The sequence below is a fragment of the Lupinus angustifolius genome, chromosome LG19 (genome assembly GCF_001865875.1).
Source record: "Lupinus angustifolius cultivar Tanjil chromosome LG19, LupAngTanjil_v1.0, whole genome shotgun sequence".
NCBI lineage: Eukaryota > Viridiplantae > Streptophyta > Magnoliopsida > Fabales > Fabaceae > Lupinus > Lupinus angustifolius.
Genome location: NC_032027.1, coordinates 496,917 through 512,834, shown reverse-complemented (window position 1 = coordinate 512,834; position 15,918 = coordinate 496,917). Strand labels below are relative to the sequence as shown.

The window sequence follows — 15,918 nt, the reverse complement described above, 5'->3', positions numbered from 1 at the left end:
AAAAATGTGGTTGATGACTTTTCACATCTATATGAGTAATGGTAATAAAGCTTCAATTACATGTTGTGGCAAAGCTTCTTTTCAATTACCTTTTGATTCTAAAGTATCTATGTCCTTATACAAATTACTTATTATCATGTCTATGGAATCATACAAGTCAAAACTAATCAAAACCGATTATAACAACCAATTTTCAATTGAACTTATACATGCTAATTTTCATTTAAAATTATTTTTAATGAGAATGACTTAAATTTTTAGCAAAATATTGGTATGAAGGATCAAACACATAACTATTATCGTTGTTTATACTTCTAAAACATAGTTTATCAAAAACTGACATATTTTATTTTAACAAATTATATAAATAAAAGAAATTATTGTCTTCGTTATTAATTTTTAAATGTTAATATTTTTTGGCACTACCAATGATATATCATTACCTTTTAAATAGAGAATCTAGTAGAATCTTACACAATTATAACGCTTTATTGGTATATTAATATTAGTATAATATATAAGTATATATAGCAGAATTTTACACACTAAACTAACAGTTTCTTGATTTATTAATATTAATATTAATATAATATAACATATCTACAATTTAATTAATGACCAATTAAATCTATTCATCTATTAGAATTCAAAATATGATTGAATAAATTTATATAAATTAATAAATCACTTTTCATTGATTTGAGTGAAACTCTTAGTGTTGTTTTAGCATAACACAGTCCAGTTGAAACCAAATCAATGGCAGCATTGAAACTAGCCATGAAACTTCGATCCTCAAACCTTCTCTCCATTCACTTTCAGATTCAACACTCCACTCCTTCTCTCACTCGAAAGGCACCCACTTTTATAATATGATTTCTTATAATGGATAAATGCTTTATACTTTATGAGATTTGAAATTCATTGCAAAGTTACAATCTTTTTTACTGTTTCTACCCACCCATTTGAATTATGTGTCTTGTTTTATGAGTTTTAGCTACTGCATGTTTGATATATCATATACTATATACATATACATATACCTCTGCATATGTTTTTTTTAATGTTTTAGTCTTTTAGTCTAGGATGTTCTGATTAAATATGCAAATCCATTTAATGGATGAACAAATTCAATTGGATTATGCTTGTTTTTCTGATTATTATTATTATTAGATTAGTTTAAACATCCAATTTTGTCTTCCAAATATAACAGAACTTAGAACGGTACTGAATTGTATTTATAAATATAACAGAACAGAATAGGAGGTTAAAAAGTAAAATAATTTGGTTTCATCAAGAGAAGAAACTAGAGAGAACATAATATATCATGTTGTATGCCAAACACTTTGTTCTCTAACAATAGATACATCAACATGGTTTTTCAATGTGTATTTTTGACGTCAAATTCGCCATTTTTCAATATGAAATGACCAATTTGATGTCAAAATTTAATATTTAAAAACCAATTTTATGTATTTATTTCTGGAGGATCAAACTGATGAAACTGGTTTCTTTGGAGGATCATCTGTTTACTCTTCTTCTTATTATATTTTTGGGATATCCTTGATTGCTTGTATCGGTACATGGCTTTTTTTATTGTGTCGTGTTTGAGTAAGGGGTTTTGAATGGCAGATAAGCATAGATGCACGGAGTGTTGCTTCCCAGCTTAATAGTTCTGGCCTTTTGAGGACTCAGGGGCTTATTGGAGGGAAATGGAGCGATGCTTATGATGGGAAAACAATAAAGGTTTGGCATAGCTGCTGTTATTCTCTCTTTGCATTTCTTTTAGGCAAATTAAAAAGGAAGGGGGAAGCATGTACTTGCTGCCCCATTGTTAAATGGTACTGCTAGTGGTTACATTCTATAGCTGCGATTTTAGTATTTTCTCCCGTTTTTATCACTACAAGTTCCATTGTTTTGGTTGTGATATTGTGTAAGAATCTTCTATATTCAATGTGTGGCAGGTTTACAATCCAGCAACGGGTGAATCCATAGCAGATGTTGCATGCATGGGTGAAAGAGAGACGAATGATGCAATTTCTTCAGCCTATGATGCATTTAGATGTATGCAACTTCACATTTTAATGCTACATCCTTCATGTCATACTCGAAGCAAAAATATTGGAGATGACTAGGATAATATTATCATAAATGACTGAATATCTATGTCTCTATGTAAGATACTTAGACTTAGCCACTTAGGGTATAATTATCAAATAGCTTAGATGTCGCTGCGTCTTTTTATGAGTTGAGTTTTAGTTAATATTTGCAGCCAGGACAATTTTATTCTTTTGATAACTAAAGAAATTTCATCAGAAGAGAATAAAATAGTACAAGAGAAGAGAATAAGAAATTCCCGCAAAAAACAAAAAGAAAGGGGAACAACTATGCTAGGAGGAAGAGCGACGCAACAAGCATGCCATTCTCTTCGCTATAAAATCCAACATGATAACTTGGATTCTGTTGTGGGGATTTTTATTTTTGTTTTCTTTCAGCTTTTTCCCGCCTTTTGGAAGATTTAAAGATATAATAACGAAAATTTCCTCTGTGTAGCATGGAGCAAAATCACTGCTGCTGAGAGGAGCAAATATCTGAGGAAATGGTATAGTTGTTCTCTGCTTCTTATGAAATATTTCACTTATCTTCCCACATGTATTTGTTTTAAGCTCTGATACCAATTAGGTTTTGTTATTGTAATTTGATTTAGTCATTTTAATTTTTAGCTACAAATACTGCTTTTGCTAATGCTCAATCATTCTAACATGGTATTAGAGCCTACGCCGATGTTGGGTCGCCTCCAGATGGCTGTGAAGGGGTATGTTAATTGCCAGACTCCCACATTGGTAGGTGTTGGGAGTTATCAGTCTCACATCAATGGGTCAAAAGAATGTTCAAGGCCTCAAGGGTATATAAGCTTGAGTGCTATGAGTTCAAAATCCAAGTTGCCATGGTATTTTGGACAAACAAGCAACTCAACTGAATTCCCAATAGTTTAAATTCATTAGCACACTCTTCCATCCAGAATTAAATGGGCCTGCTTCTAAATTCTAGTAGTTGATAATATGAGCCAATAGTCGTTTATAATAACTTGGGAAATCCTCCAAAAATGAGCTAGTTTTTGGGTGGAATTAGGCCCAATTAGGTATATTAGAAATGTTTATAAGTAGTATAAGGGGTAATTTATAATACTACGATTATACTGTATTAGATGTCTATAATCCATTGCTAAATTTAGCTGGCGAACAATAATCTGGTTGCTGGTCTGCTAAATTACTGCAATAGATGTCTACCTGCTGATCTTCTTGTAATGCACTATATTTGTTCAAGTTTGAGTAATTGAGTTCTTGACTTGGATGAAGCCTGCTGCATTTCAGCATTTGTATTTATCCGTAACAGATTGACTTTATAACGATGAAAGCTTTCTAAATTGATTTGTCCTGATAATATTTACATTTTGTCAATTTCTCCTCAATTCTTTGAAGGTATGATTTGCTAATTGCACATAAAGAAGAGCTAGCACAGCTTATGACCTTGGAGCAAGGGAAGCCTCTTAAAGAATCTTTGGGCGAGGTACATTAAAGATAAAATTTGTTATTGTGTCGCTTCTAATTTTTGTTTTTTTCTTTTTTATATATTTTCTCAAGTTAAATTTTAATTATCTTGCTTCATATTAAGAAAGTGAGTGTTTTGTAGGTAAACTATGGGGCTGCTTTTATTGAGTTTGCATCTGAGGAGGCAAAACGTATATATGGTGATATAATTCCGTCACCTCTATCTGATCGGCGATTATTTGTTTTAAAGCAGGTAAACATGAAAAGTTATTTGGTGTCTTCAGTTTCGTATTGAAGCAGTTTCCTAGTGAAACTTTATAGCTAGGCTATATCAATTGATGGCAAATGCACATTTGTCTACACCTAGTGTAATGCACTAAAACAAGTGGAGTATGATAGTTAGCATTACAAGTCATGTCGTAGGGTTATATTTTAGCTTAGTTTTTTTCCATCTAACTTGGTAGGTTTTAATCCATAACTTGTACCATCTGACCATTTTAGTGCATTGCACCAGGTGTACTAGCTGCACTTTTTGCATTGCAGTTCCAGCGTTTTCTGATGTTAATTGCTTAACTGTGTGAAACTCAAACTAATGAGGAAAAATAGTGAAGAAAATTGAAAGAATTGGCTGTCCTGTTTCCTTTAATAAAGTTCTCCAAGGGTCCTTTTGGGTGATGGAATTGTCTTCAGAATTTTAATTTCAATTCTGTTAGAATTTGATTTGACTCAGAATTATAAATGATATGTCCGGATCGTGCAGAGAATTGAGATATAAAATGTAATTCTAAATTCATTTCCCTAGAATTGGCAGCAGCGACAGTAGCAGTAATGGTCGGAAGATGATGCTGACAACTTGGTCGTTATAGACAATAATGGTTGTTGAAGTATGCAACACTTGTTGCTAATTATAACATCATTGTTTTAGGATAGGCACTCCTGCCGTTCTTCTTTTCTTTCTTACCCCTCCCTTCCCTTTTAAGCCTTTTTTCCAAAACCCTCCAATTTGGGGGAACTAGAGAGAGGGTTTGGAGGGTTAGCGAAAAAATGTCTATCCGAGTCTTGTCTTTCCCCCATATTTTGCTGATTTTTTATATTCAATTTATGTTTAGTAATCCTGATTCCTAAAATTTCAATATAAAGCTCTTACGTTTATGTACCTCTTGTTTTGGTATTTGCAGCCTGTCGGGGTTGTAGGTGCAATCACACCATGGAACTTTCCCCTGGCCATGATTACGCGAAAGGTATTTTCAGTTCGAATACTGAGCCTGACTGTCCAAATTTTACCCATTTTCAGTTTAAAGTACTTTTTGGAGCAGCTGAGTGACAATCATTTTGAGAATTATGCATTTTATCTTATATTAGGTTGGTCCAGCCCTAGCATGTGGCTGTACAGTGGTCATAAAGCCCTCTGAACTTACGCCTCTCACTGCTTTAGCTGCTGCAGAACTCTCTATTCAAGCTGGAATACCTGCGGTAGTTTCTTATACCTACTTTTATAGGCGGAATAAAAGTTAATTGCATATTTGGCTAATTGGCTCTGTAGTTTTCCCTTTAGATAATCGTCACTTTTGTATTAGTTTTGTTTCAAAATTACTTGAGAGGCATGACAATTGTACATCAGGGGCATAATTGTGATGTGTATTGGAAGTACATTGTGATATATTGGTTTGCAATCCACTGTGATTTTATGTTAACTTTGTTTAAACACGTGCTGTATTGTAGTTTCCCTGCTCGTTTATTATTTTAAATTTTATTTCATGTTCATGGAGCTTAAATATTGTATATCTGAAGTGGGTCTGCAGAAGAAAAATAGTTGTTTCCTTTTATGGCGTTGGTCATAATTAGTTTCTTCCACTAGATTGCATAAATCGTGCAGCAACTTTGAGCTCCAAGTCCTTGATTTACCTACATTTCGCTAACTATTTACAGACCTTTTCTCTGACCATTTCTTCTTTCCTTCTTTAACCCATAAATGAAGTTTCCTTTTTTCTTCTCTGTTCGCTTTTTTGTTATTCTAATGCTCTCTATTAATGTTATAGGGTGTTGTGAATGTGGTTATGGGAAATGCTCCTGAAATTGGGGACGCTTTAGTTGCAAGTCCACAGGTTCTGTAACTTCACACTTTTATGAAGCATTTATCTTGCAAATGTAATTGCATCTGAGGAAGATATTATCAACCTTATTTAGGTACGCAAGATCACATTCACTGGCTCAACAGCTGTTGGAAAGAAATTGATGGCAGGTTCAGCCGAGACAGTAAAAAAAGTATGCTTAGATGCTATTATTAATATTTCCAAATACTGAATCTAGACGTCTTTAATCGAAAATGGAATTTCCCCCTTATATATACGTTTTTTTACTTTCAGGTATCGCTGGAACTTGGTGGCAATGCACCTTGCGTAGTTTTTGATGATGCTGACCTGGATGTTGCAGTAAAAGGAACTGTAAGTTAGAAAGGATGACAATGCATATTGGTCAAAATTATGATTTTGTTTGTGATACTATTTTGTGTCAACATGCTTTGCCTGATTTGATAATAAATTAATGTGTTCAGTGCCTGAGACATTTTGATGATGACTCTAACAGTACCGGTGATAGTTGAGGGACATTTTTCTGATCCGGCCCTTCTATTTTTGGCATGTTAATATTTTAATAACCATATAATTTCATTTATTTAATTTCAGATTGCAGCAAAGTTCCGTAATAGTGGACAAACATGTGTTTGTGCTAATAGAATTCTCGTGCAAGAAGGTTAGATTAAAATGATAGTTAGCTATCAAATTTACAATATTATGTATTTATTTGTTTTGCCACCTCTTAAATCTTCATTTGATCATAGCATGTTTATTAGTTCCCAACTTATGAATGTTTGTAGTTGTATGTGATTGAATACTTTGATATTTTCTGATCTTTTTGCTTTAAGTTCCTTTTCCTAACTGGCGAAATTCCTGGGTTCGTGTCACACACACTAGCTGGTTTGTAACCCTGTCTCACCCTAGTCATAAGGCTCATTGGTTGCGATTGCATCTGTAGTTACTCACTTAGTATGGACCTCATAACCGTGACATGAAATTTAGTGTTGCTTTTTCTCAAAAATAAAATTAAAAAATGAAAATAGGAAAACAAGACGACAGGAGATAAAGAATAAAGATAGATTGCATTACATTGTTAAATGAGATTTTGCTCCAATTAGTAGTGTTAGTGCTGTTTCTTACTCACAAATATGTAAATCTTCACATAGATAGATACATTACTTTTTTTCACAAAACAATATTTTTAACTGAACTCTCTGTGAAGGTATATATGACAAATTTGCAAAGGCTTTGATTGATGCTGTCCAGAATATGAAAGTCGGGGATGGTTTTAGTGAAGGTGTTGCTCAGGTATTTATTTGATTTATTTATTTATTCAATTTTGGTTTATCTTTCGAACCATCTAAGGAAATGGTTTATCTTTCCATCTCTGTTCCCACTTATGGTATTCTCGATTCTCGACTAATTTAGACTTCACTTTCGAGTACTTTAAATATGATTTTCTTGTAGCAATATGCTTTGAGTGTCACTAAACTTTAGAGTCCTGCCCCAAATTGAGATAAAATGTGTCAAGATTTCTGCACCATGGTGTAACTCAATTATCCTTTTTCTAAACAGGGCCCTCTGATCAATGAAGCTGCTGTTAAAAAGGTCTATGTCTCTCTTAGTATTTCAATGTCTGATATGCATTGTTACAGCGTGTCCCATCTAACTCATGTGAACTTCTGTGTCACCTGGTGTGCTCTGTGATTCTGCCTTACAGGTCGAGACCTTACTTCATGACGCTACATCAAAGGTTTGTCATCTTTGCTATTCCTCCACTCCGATTCTCGAAACTTCATCTCCGCAGATTTCTATGGGAACATTTTACATAATGATTCTAAGAAAATTGAATAAATGACTCTATTTCTGCCAACTATGAACTGTATTTTTCCATCTGAGATCCCCTCTGGGATTAGGATTGTCGTATTATTTATTAATATCACAATTTTCTATCCAACAAAACATTTTCCTCCTGGAGTCATCCTTAGGGTTATGACGGAAGATTTATATGCATAAGGCATTTTTGGGTTACTTTGGCATTTTTTGTTGCTCTTTTGCTACTATGGTGTATGCTTCAGGGGTGGAGGTAGAAGATTTTTTACCAAGGCATAATAATACTTCATTTAAGTGGGCCACATTAAAGAATTTATATATATATTTAAATAAAGTATCATGTGAAAAACTTGATTTTTAAGAACTTCTGGAGTAGTGATGTTATTGCACTGAAGCCGCCCCTGGATATGAAGCATGAACACTTCAAAGTAGTTGTGTCCTTGTCGGATACATTTGTATTAGATGCTTCACGGACACTTTCAGATACTCTATGTATTTTTATAATTCTTTACTTTCTTTTTGAATTTTATACCCATGTAGTTGGGAATATAACAATAATTAGATAAATTTTAGCATTTTATGTTTGTAGTGATTTATGTTAACTTTTGATACATTATTTCTCTCATCTAATTTAGCATTTGTACTTTTATGTTAATGCTACTGATTTTATAATGTACGACATGGATTTGGTGTCTTGTAATTTTTAGAATTTGCTGTATCCGTGTTTCTATCGTATCCATTTAGTGAGTTTGTCGCGTTTGTGCTTCATGGGCCCCTGGTATATTTGAACAACCAAGCCGTATTCCTGAGGTGGGGTTGGTTACATTGATCAAATTACTTCATTGTGCTATATCAAAAATCAAATTTTCAGAAGAAAAAAACCCATGTATTTCGAGGCCTTTCTTAATGGTTTCTTCTAAAGTTATCATTTTGTTTTTTATTTTTATAGTTCTTCCTCTCCCTATGATGTATTTTTAGCAGAAAAAAATAAATCTAAACTCGTTTTGTTTTACTTATGATTACATTTCCCTTTAGTGTTCTCTCTGGAAAATGTAACGGTAGTATGTCAATTGACCGATGATAATTCTGATGATTGAGTTCCATTCTTATCTGCAGGGGGCTAAAATAGTTCTTGGAGGTAAAAGGCATAGCCTTGGATTAACCTTTTATGAACCAACGGTCGTCCGTGATGTCAGTAATGAGATGCTAATATCAAGGTATACCTTTTAAGATGCAACATAGTTTTGCTGACTTGTTGCTAGTTCACACATTAGAATTTTGAGTTTTTACCAGCAACTTCGACATAATATTGTAACGAATTTCAAGTATAATTGATGTAAACAACTCACATCTTGAATATTGTTTCTGTTAATTCGCCTTTATGATTTTTCTTACACCAGAGAGGAAGTGTTTGGACCTGTCGCACCCCTTTTGAAGTTCAAAACCGAAGAGGATGCTATTGGAATTGCTAACAACACTAATGCAGGTTGTTATTGCAGCTCTATTTTCTAATATGGTTTTTCTTCCTACAGCCCGGAAGAAAGTTATTTTTTACCCTCCTATACTGTTTCACCACATGTCTCTATTCGCAATTCACGTTGACGATGAACATTTTTTGACCATGGAACCTGACTTGTACATATGAAGGTTTGGGTTCATACGTATTTACTAGCAGTATCCAACGCTCATGGCGTGTTGCCGAGGCTCTTGAATATGGACTTGTGGGTGTCAATGAAGGAGTGATTTCAACTGAGGTGCATCTCTTTTCTTATTAAAAATGATATAAGTGTCAGATATGTTTTTTTGATGGATTTATAATGTATGTGATGATGTAGGTGGCTCCGTTTGGCGGTTTCAAACAGTCTGGCCTTGGACGAGAAGGCTCCAAATATGGGATGGATGATTATTTAGAGGTAAACATATATATTTTAAAATGGTAGTTCTCATTTTCTCATTGAATTTAACAAAACAAAACTGCTTCATATTCCATATTTATTGATTGTAGGGGTGAGCAGGATGCGACCCTATCTGCTCACCTGACACGGCCTGATAGAGTTGAGTCTAATCGGGTCTAGGGCCGGGTTCGGGTTCAAAAAATAGACCCGGTCAATATTTAAAGTCGAGTAGGGACCAATCATGACCTGACCCGTCTCGTCCCGTGGTCACTCATCATGTTTGTTGTCCTTTCAAAGTTTGTAAAACCATTTTGGTTGTGGTTTGAAGTAAATAACTAGTAGAGAAAATGAGGCTAGGGGCACTTTTTTTAAGAATTTCAAGTGTGGTTGAAGTTAGAGGATTGTCTTATGGCACAGTATTTTGGGTCAATACAAAAAGTTTTTTATACTTGGTATATGAAATGCTGTTATTTTCATCGACTGATATCTACAAAATGAAGCTAATAGGGCCATTCAACTATTTCAAATGTAGTATAGGAGGAGAATTAGAATGATTCATACCCTTTCTTTGTTCAGTTTGAGTTAAGAATACAGCTATTCATTCAAGTGGAAAGATATAGTGACATATATCAAGAGCCAATGCTATTAAATATCAACAACCACACCCTAATCTTACTAGGTGAGATCGGTTATATACTTACATGGATGGAATGCTCTATCATAAATCATGTCCATTGACAAAATATCGATCTCTAGATTTTCTTTTTGTTATAATCTAGATTAATATGCATAGACATTGAAGCTTTCCCTCATTACATTTTGCAGATAAAGTATGTGTGCATGGGAAACATGAACAAAAACTGAAGTATGAGGTATATATACAAGAGGGTAGTGCCAAAGATAATGCTGCTATGAATGAATATTCAAATATATAAGATGTTTGGAAAATATGCATTACCACTATTTTATTTGTTTCAATTTTCTTTCATTTTGCTATTTTTGAGGTATTTTACAATATTATTAAATGCACTATAGAAGTTACCATATTTAAACACATTGCAAATTCCCTTTGTCAAAAAAGATTTATTTATTTAATAAAGATATAGAGGTATGAGAGATATTACAAAAAGGTTCAAAAGAAGTAGTGATTTTTCGTCCCAATCAAGGTAAGATATTACAAGTTTGTGGCTTTTTCCTTTGATCCAAAGCCAAGATTTTATCTTGTTGTCTTCGTTTGTTCCAAATTATTTTTTGTCATTCCTATTCATGGTTATCAAATCTTGATCGAATGCAAATTGTAAAGTCTTATTTTTTAAAGTTGTGAAGATGATATATAGCATATTTGTGTACATATATACCTATAAAATTAAATATAGAAATAAATAAATCTCATTTTCCTTTTTAGGAACACTAATTTCTATTTATTCTATTTCTTTTTTTCATTAGATGTACATTAGTTAATTTTATTATGTCCTATTAGTATGAAGTAATTTGTTATATCCTTTAAATATTATATTTATTATAAGGTATTTGTGTCTTTAATTATTTCATGACAGTGGCCAGCCTTTTGTTGATCATCACTTATATTAATTAATTATTAAAGATGTAACAAACCTTAGTATTTTGATTCAAATTAGTTGTCATGGGAATCTTCTAACATGTTTTTTTTTTGTCATTGTCTAGGAGTAGAAAAATACTCCTAAAGTCACAAGAAGTTTTATGAAATGTTATTCCAATATTAAAAATGTAATTTTTTTTTGTCATATGTTTTAATTTGTATCTTATTAAGAAAATTGAAAATGTAATTAATCATATTAAAAATAAAGTAATTTCTTTTGATTATTTTATTTGTATATTATGTATGTTAAAAGGTTGGTGTATGGTCAATGTTCAAGTGCTTAGTAAAAATTATCATCTCATATCACTCCACTCATTTTTTATTGTTACCCTTGTATGAAATGTGAAGCTGAAATCTTTTTTGAGCTACATAATTTATAATTGCTATTTTTTGTTTAATTTGACTAGTGAATTTGATTTGTCTTTAGCAAATAACATTATCCATGTGTTAATTATGTCACTCAACTTGATTCTACAGCTGTTAAACTATGCATTATATAAAGTATTCAGTTCTAGGCTTCAAGCTACATGTGGAATATTTATAATAAATAAGCATTTTATTAATCTGATTTTATTATTTCTATGATATATTGATTTTATTAATCTAATCAACAAAAAGAATATTATGAAGGAACCTAACCTAATGCCTTCTGTAAACTCAAAAATGATAAATTAATCAAATTTTTCTACATGATTGGGTAGTTAGCACGTGATTAATTGTGTGATTATTTTTCCATTTTTCCTAGAAGGTTGGTCCAATATGCACTATGATGCTTTGGCTAACCTTTTGTTTAATAAATTTTCAATTATAAAACAAAAAAAATCAAAATTTTCTTAGTGCAAAGTTCTATCACTATGGACATTTTGCAAAATTATCCATATGGTAAAGTTCAAAGAAATTAAGCAAAAACTTGCCATGAATGGTACTTATTTGGCTTACCTTTTATCATTTTTTTAAGTATGATTATTTGGTTGTTGTGATTATTATTATTTCGTACTATAGTAAAAGCTATAATGCAATTTTGATTTATTCTAAAAGTTGGTATACGTAGTAGACAATTAACACATTCTATTGAATATATAGTACTTAATTGCTTTGTTTTACTTGGTCAAAAATAGAGAGCTAGCACTACAAGTTCTAAACTACATTATCTAAATTATCCATAATGTATTCACATAGTTGAAAGTAACACTTTCTTTTCTTACAAGCCCCTTCATTAGTGAACAATAATATACTTTTCTTTTGCACATTTTGAAGTATTATATTTTGATATTAAATCATCACATTTATCATGAGTATATACTCTACATCTACAATATACTTCTTACATATCCTACTTCTATATATAATACCAATTAGCCACAATCTCCACACACACAAAAAAGTCACCAATATGGGGAATCAAACTTCTTCTATCAACAAAGAAACTCTTCCTATTGACACCACTTTTAATCTTCCCTCTAATATACCACTTTGGCCACAAGGTACACATTTAATTTCTCCCCTTACTTAATTGATATCATTAATTACTTCATAATTGATATGTTGATTAATGTTTTTGTTTCTTTTTGTGAATTATAACATTAATCATGTGTAGGTGGTGAATTTGCTAGTGGAATAATTGATCTTGGTGGATTAAAGGTGACTCAAATCTCAACATTTATCAAAGTTTGGACAACCTTACAAGGTGGACCAGATAATGCAGGTGCTACATTCTTTGAGCCATATGTAGTACCTGAAGGGTTTGTCATGTTAGGCAGCTACACCCAACCTAACAACAAGCCTCTCTTCGGAAGTGTTCTCGTTGCGAAAGACGATTCATCAGCTGAAAATGCAGTTTTAAAGAAACCAATTGATTACACATTGGTATGGAGTAGCAAGTCTCAAAAGATCAAACAAGACAATGATGGTTATGTTTGGTTACCAATATCACCAGATGGCTATAAGGCCTTAGGTCATGTTATCACAACCATACCAGAAAAACCTTCTGTGGACAAAATCAGGTGTGTCAGGTCAGATTTCACCGAACAATGTGAGACATACTCATGGATTTGGGGACCAAACAAGAAAATTGATGACAAAGATTTCAATGTGTTTGATGTAAGACCAAGCAATAGAGGCATTCAAGCTCCTAGTGTTCTAGTTGGAACATTTTATGCACAAGTTGGTGATACTAAAACTACTACTCCTCTATCTATTTCTTGTTTGAAAAACAATAATTATCTCACCTTCTCCTCTATGCCTAATCTACCTCAAATTGAGTCATTAATCAAAGCTTACTCTCCATTCATGTATTTGCATCCTAATGAAAAGTACCAATGTTCTTCTATTAATTGGTATTTCACAAATGGGGCATTGCTTTATAAAAAAGAAGAAAAGTCCAACCCAATACCCATAGATCCAAGAGGCTCTAACCTTCCTCAAGGTGGAACCAATGATGGTGCATATTGGTTGGACCTACCACTTGATAAAACCAACAAAGAGAGGGTCAAAAAAGGAGACTTCAAAACTACCCAAGCCTATATTCATGTAAAGCCCATGTTTGGTGGAACATTTACTGACCTTGCCATGTGGGTTTTCTACCCATTTAATGGGCCTGCAAAAGCAAAAGTTGTGGTAATAAATATTCCACTTGGGATGATAGGAGATCATATAGGAGATTGGGAACATGTCACATTAAGGATAAGTAATTTTGATGGAGGATTAAAGAAGGTATATTTTTCACAACATAGTAGTGGTCAATGGGTAGATGCTTCTGAGCTTGAGTTCCAAAGTGGTAATAAACTAGTGGCTTATTCTTCTTTGAATGGTCATGCTTTGTACCCAAAAATTGGACTTGTTTTACAAGGGGTTAGTGAAGTAGGAATAGGAGTAAGAAATGATGCTAGTAAGAGTGATATGGTGATTGATTTTGGGTTGGGTTTTGAAATTGTTTCTGGTGATTATTTGGGGTCAGAAATTATTGAGCCACCATGGTTAAACTATTTAAGGAAATGGGGTCCTGGGAAGGATGGACCCACAGGACCAAAGCTCAAGAGAAATTGGAGTGGAGATGAGATCTGAAGACTTCTGAAAGTATCTCCTGGTGTAAGGAGATAAATTATCTCATCCTATAATAAAATCATAACATGTATCGTGTTTTATTATTTTTTATAAAAATATTTCTAAAATAAAAAAAAAATAGTACGCATGTATGTTATATTTTTACAGACCCAGGAGGAGATAAATTATTCCTAGGAGCGAAAACAAGCAATTAAAATGAACACTTTGTTTGTTTGTGTATTTTTATATTCAAGAAATTTGATTTGATGTTTGGTGTGACACTTAAATAAGTTCTTCAAATAATATAGTCATATATATTATCTCAAAATATAGTCTATTGTTTGTAACTCTCCATTATTGGTACATATTTATATAAATACTCTAACCTATTGGTTAGTTTTGTTATTCTGTCTTTAAGATACATAAAAAAAAGACATACACCTAACGGTGTTCTCATAAATATAATATTATTTGAATGTGGCATTTTAAATGTCTTATCTTAAGTGTTACATAGTTGTTATTAACATATAAAACAAATTGCACTTTGTTGTATTTGAATGTAGCTTGTTCCCTTAACTTTAATTTAAAGAGCATGTGCCATTTTCTTTAAAAAATTGTTAGGAAGCAGAATATTGGAAAACGTTGTGTGATCTATTGATGAGAAAAAGCAGATTTTTTATAATGCGTGGAGAATATTAGTTGCAAGAAAGATATAGTTTGTGACAGATAAGCAAGATTAGTTTGATGAAAGATATATTATGTGAAAATTATGTTTTTTTTGGGAATAAATCAATGATACTAGCACACTAGTAGTGTACAAAATGAATATTATAATGGTAAAATCAGACATTAGAAAAGAAATCATATATAGTATGCAGTGACTACATATATAAAAGGGTGAAATATATTTTTGATAGTATAAAAAATATATAATAATATTTTATATTAATTTATCATTTTGTAATATTTGTGCATTCACGTTAAACAACTATAAAAAAGTTTACAATGGAGAGAACAAATTTTATACATGAAAATTTTCTAGTACAAAAGGAGAATATGATGGATAAGTTGTCTATATTTTTTTGGGTTAATGCTATGTAATAACATGATTTTTATGTTAACCAATGATATTTTTTATATTAACATTTGACATTCTATAATACGTATGGATTCATGAAGGTCTTATATATACATACAATTCCTTGTTAGTCTAATAGCATGCTTTTGAATAATGGCTTGCTTTTTTTGTGTACTTGGATGGAATTTATCAACCCTAGTACATGTTAATTGGTTAAACCTCATAAAAAAATAAATCTTCTTAGCTTCCGATGAAAATAGCTTTCAACAATTAATTATCACTGACACGGAAGACTAATGATTGATGAAGTCACAATTAGATTGTTTTTTAAAACATTTTGTGACATTGCCTAAAAAATGTGCAAACATATTATCAACCATATTGTCCTTATGATAAAATAGTCTCGCTTTCTGTTTTGTATTCTCACACTAACTTGAGAATCGATCTCGAATTACCCATATCTATTCTCAAATTATTCTCAATATAGCTAACAATTCCATTTCTCGAATTATCCACAACATGACTATTAGTGTTAATTCTCGAATTTCTCAAAATATGATTTAAAACCCACCCTATATCACACCACAAAAAAAGAGAGGGAGAAGAGAGCCGAAAATACATTGGTAAAGAGTGGAGAAAAAAGTTGAGATATTCCAGAAATGTATCTCAACTAGTGTGATTTTTATGAATGAGGAATACCTCTATTTACAAGTGGAGAACCCAACAACCAGTTTAATCCAACAATCCAAAAAAATATTAACACGATTATCTATTCAACATGATTAGCGCGTGTCTAAAAAAAATATTAATATTATTTAACAAAATAATA

The 15,918-nt window shown here is 32.2% G+C and overlaps 2 protein-coding genes across 2 annotated transcripts; both read left to right on the top strand.

The window, feature by feature from the left end:
* On the top strand, positions 704–10,466 carry LOC109334436 (succinate-semialdehyde dehydrogenase, mitochondrial-like). Its single transcript, XM_019570222.1, has 20 exons — positions 704–852; positions 1,630–1,743; positions 1,962–2,061; positions 2,551–2,599; positions 3,480–3,567; positions 3,691–3,801; positions 4,727–4,789; positions 4,911–5,021; positions 5,588–5,653; positions 5,736–5,813; positions 5,915–5,992; positions 6,233–6,299; positions 6,846–6,931; positions 7,199–7,231; positions 7,344–7,376; positions 8,573–8,673; positions 8,857–8,942; positions 9,104–9,210; positions 9,292–9,369; positions 10,177–10,466. Exons 1-20 carry the CDS (start codon positions 757–759, stop codon positions 10,213–10,215), a joined length of 1,584 nt encoding a protein of 527 aa, XP_019425767.1. The 5' UTR covers positions 704–756; the 3' UTR covers positions 10,216–10,466.
* LOC109334437 lies at positions 12,334–14,032 on the top strand. The gene is made up of 2 exons (XM_019570223.1): positions 12,334–12,453; positions 12,567–14,032. Exons 1-2 carry the CDS (start codon positions 12,363–12,365, stop codon positions 14,030–14,032), a joined length of 1,557 nt encoding a protein of 518 aa, XP_019425768.1. The 5' UTR covers positions 12,334–12,362.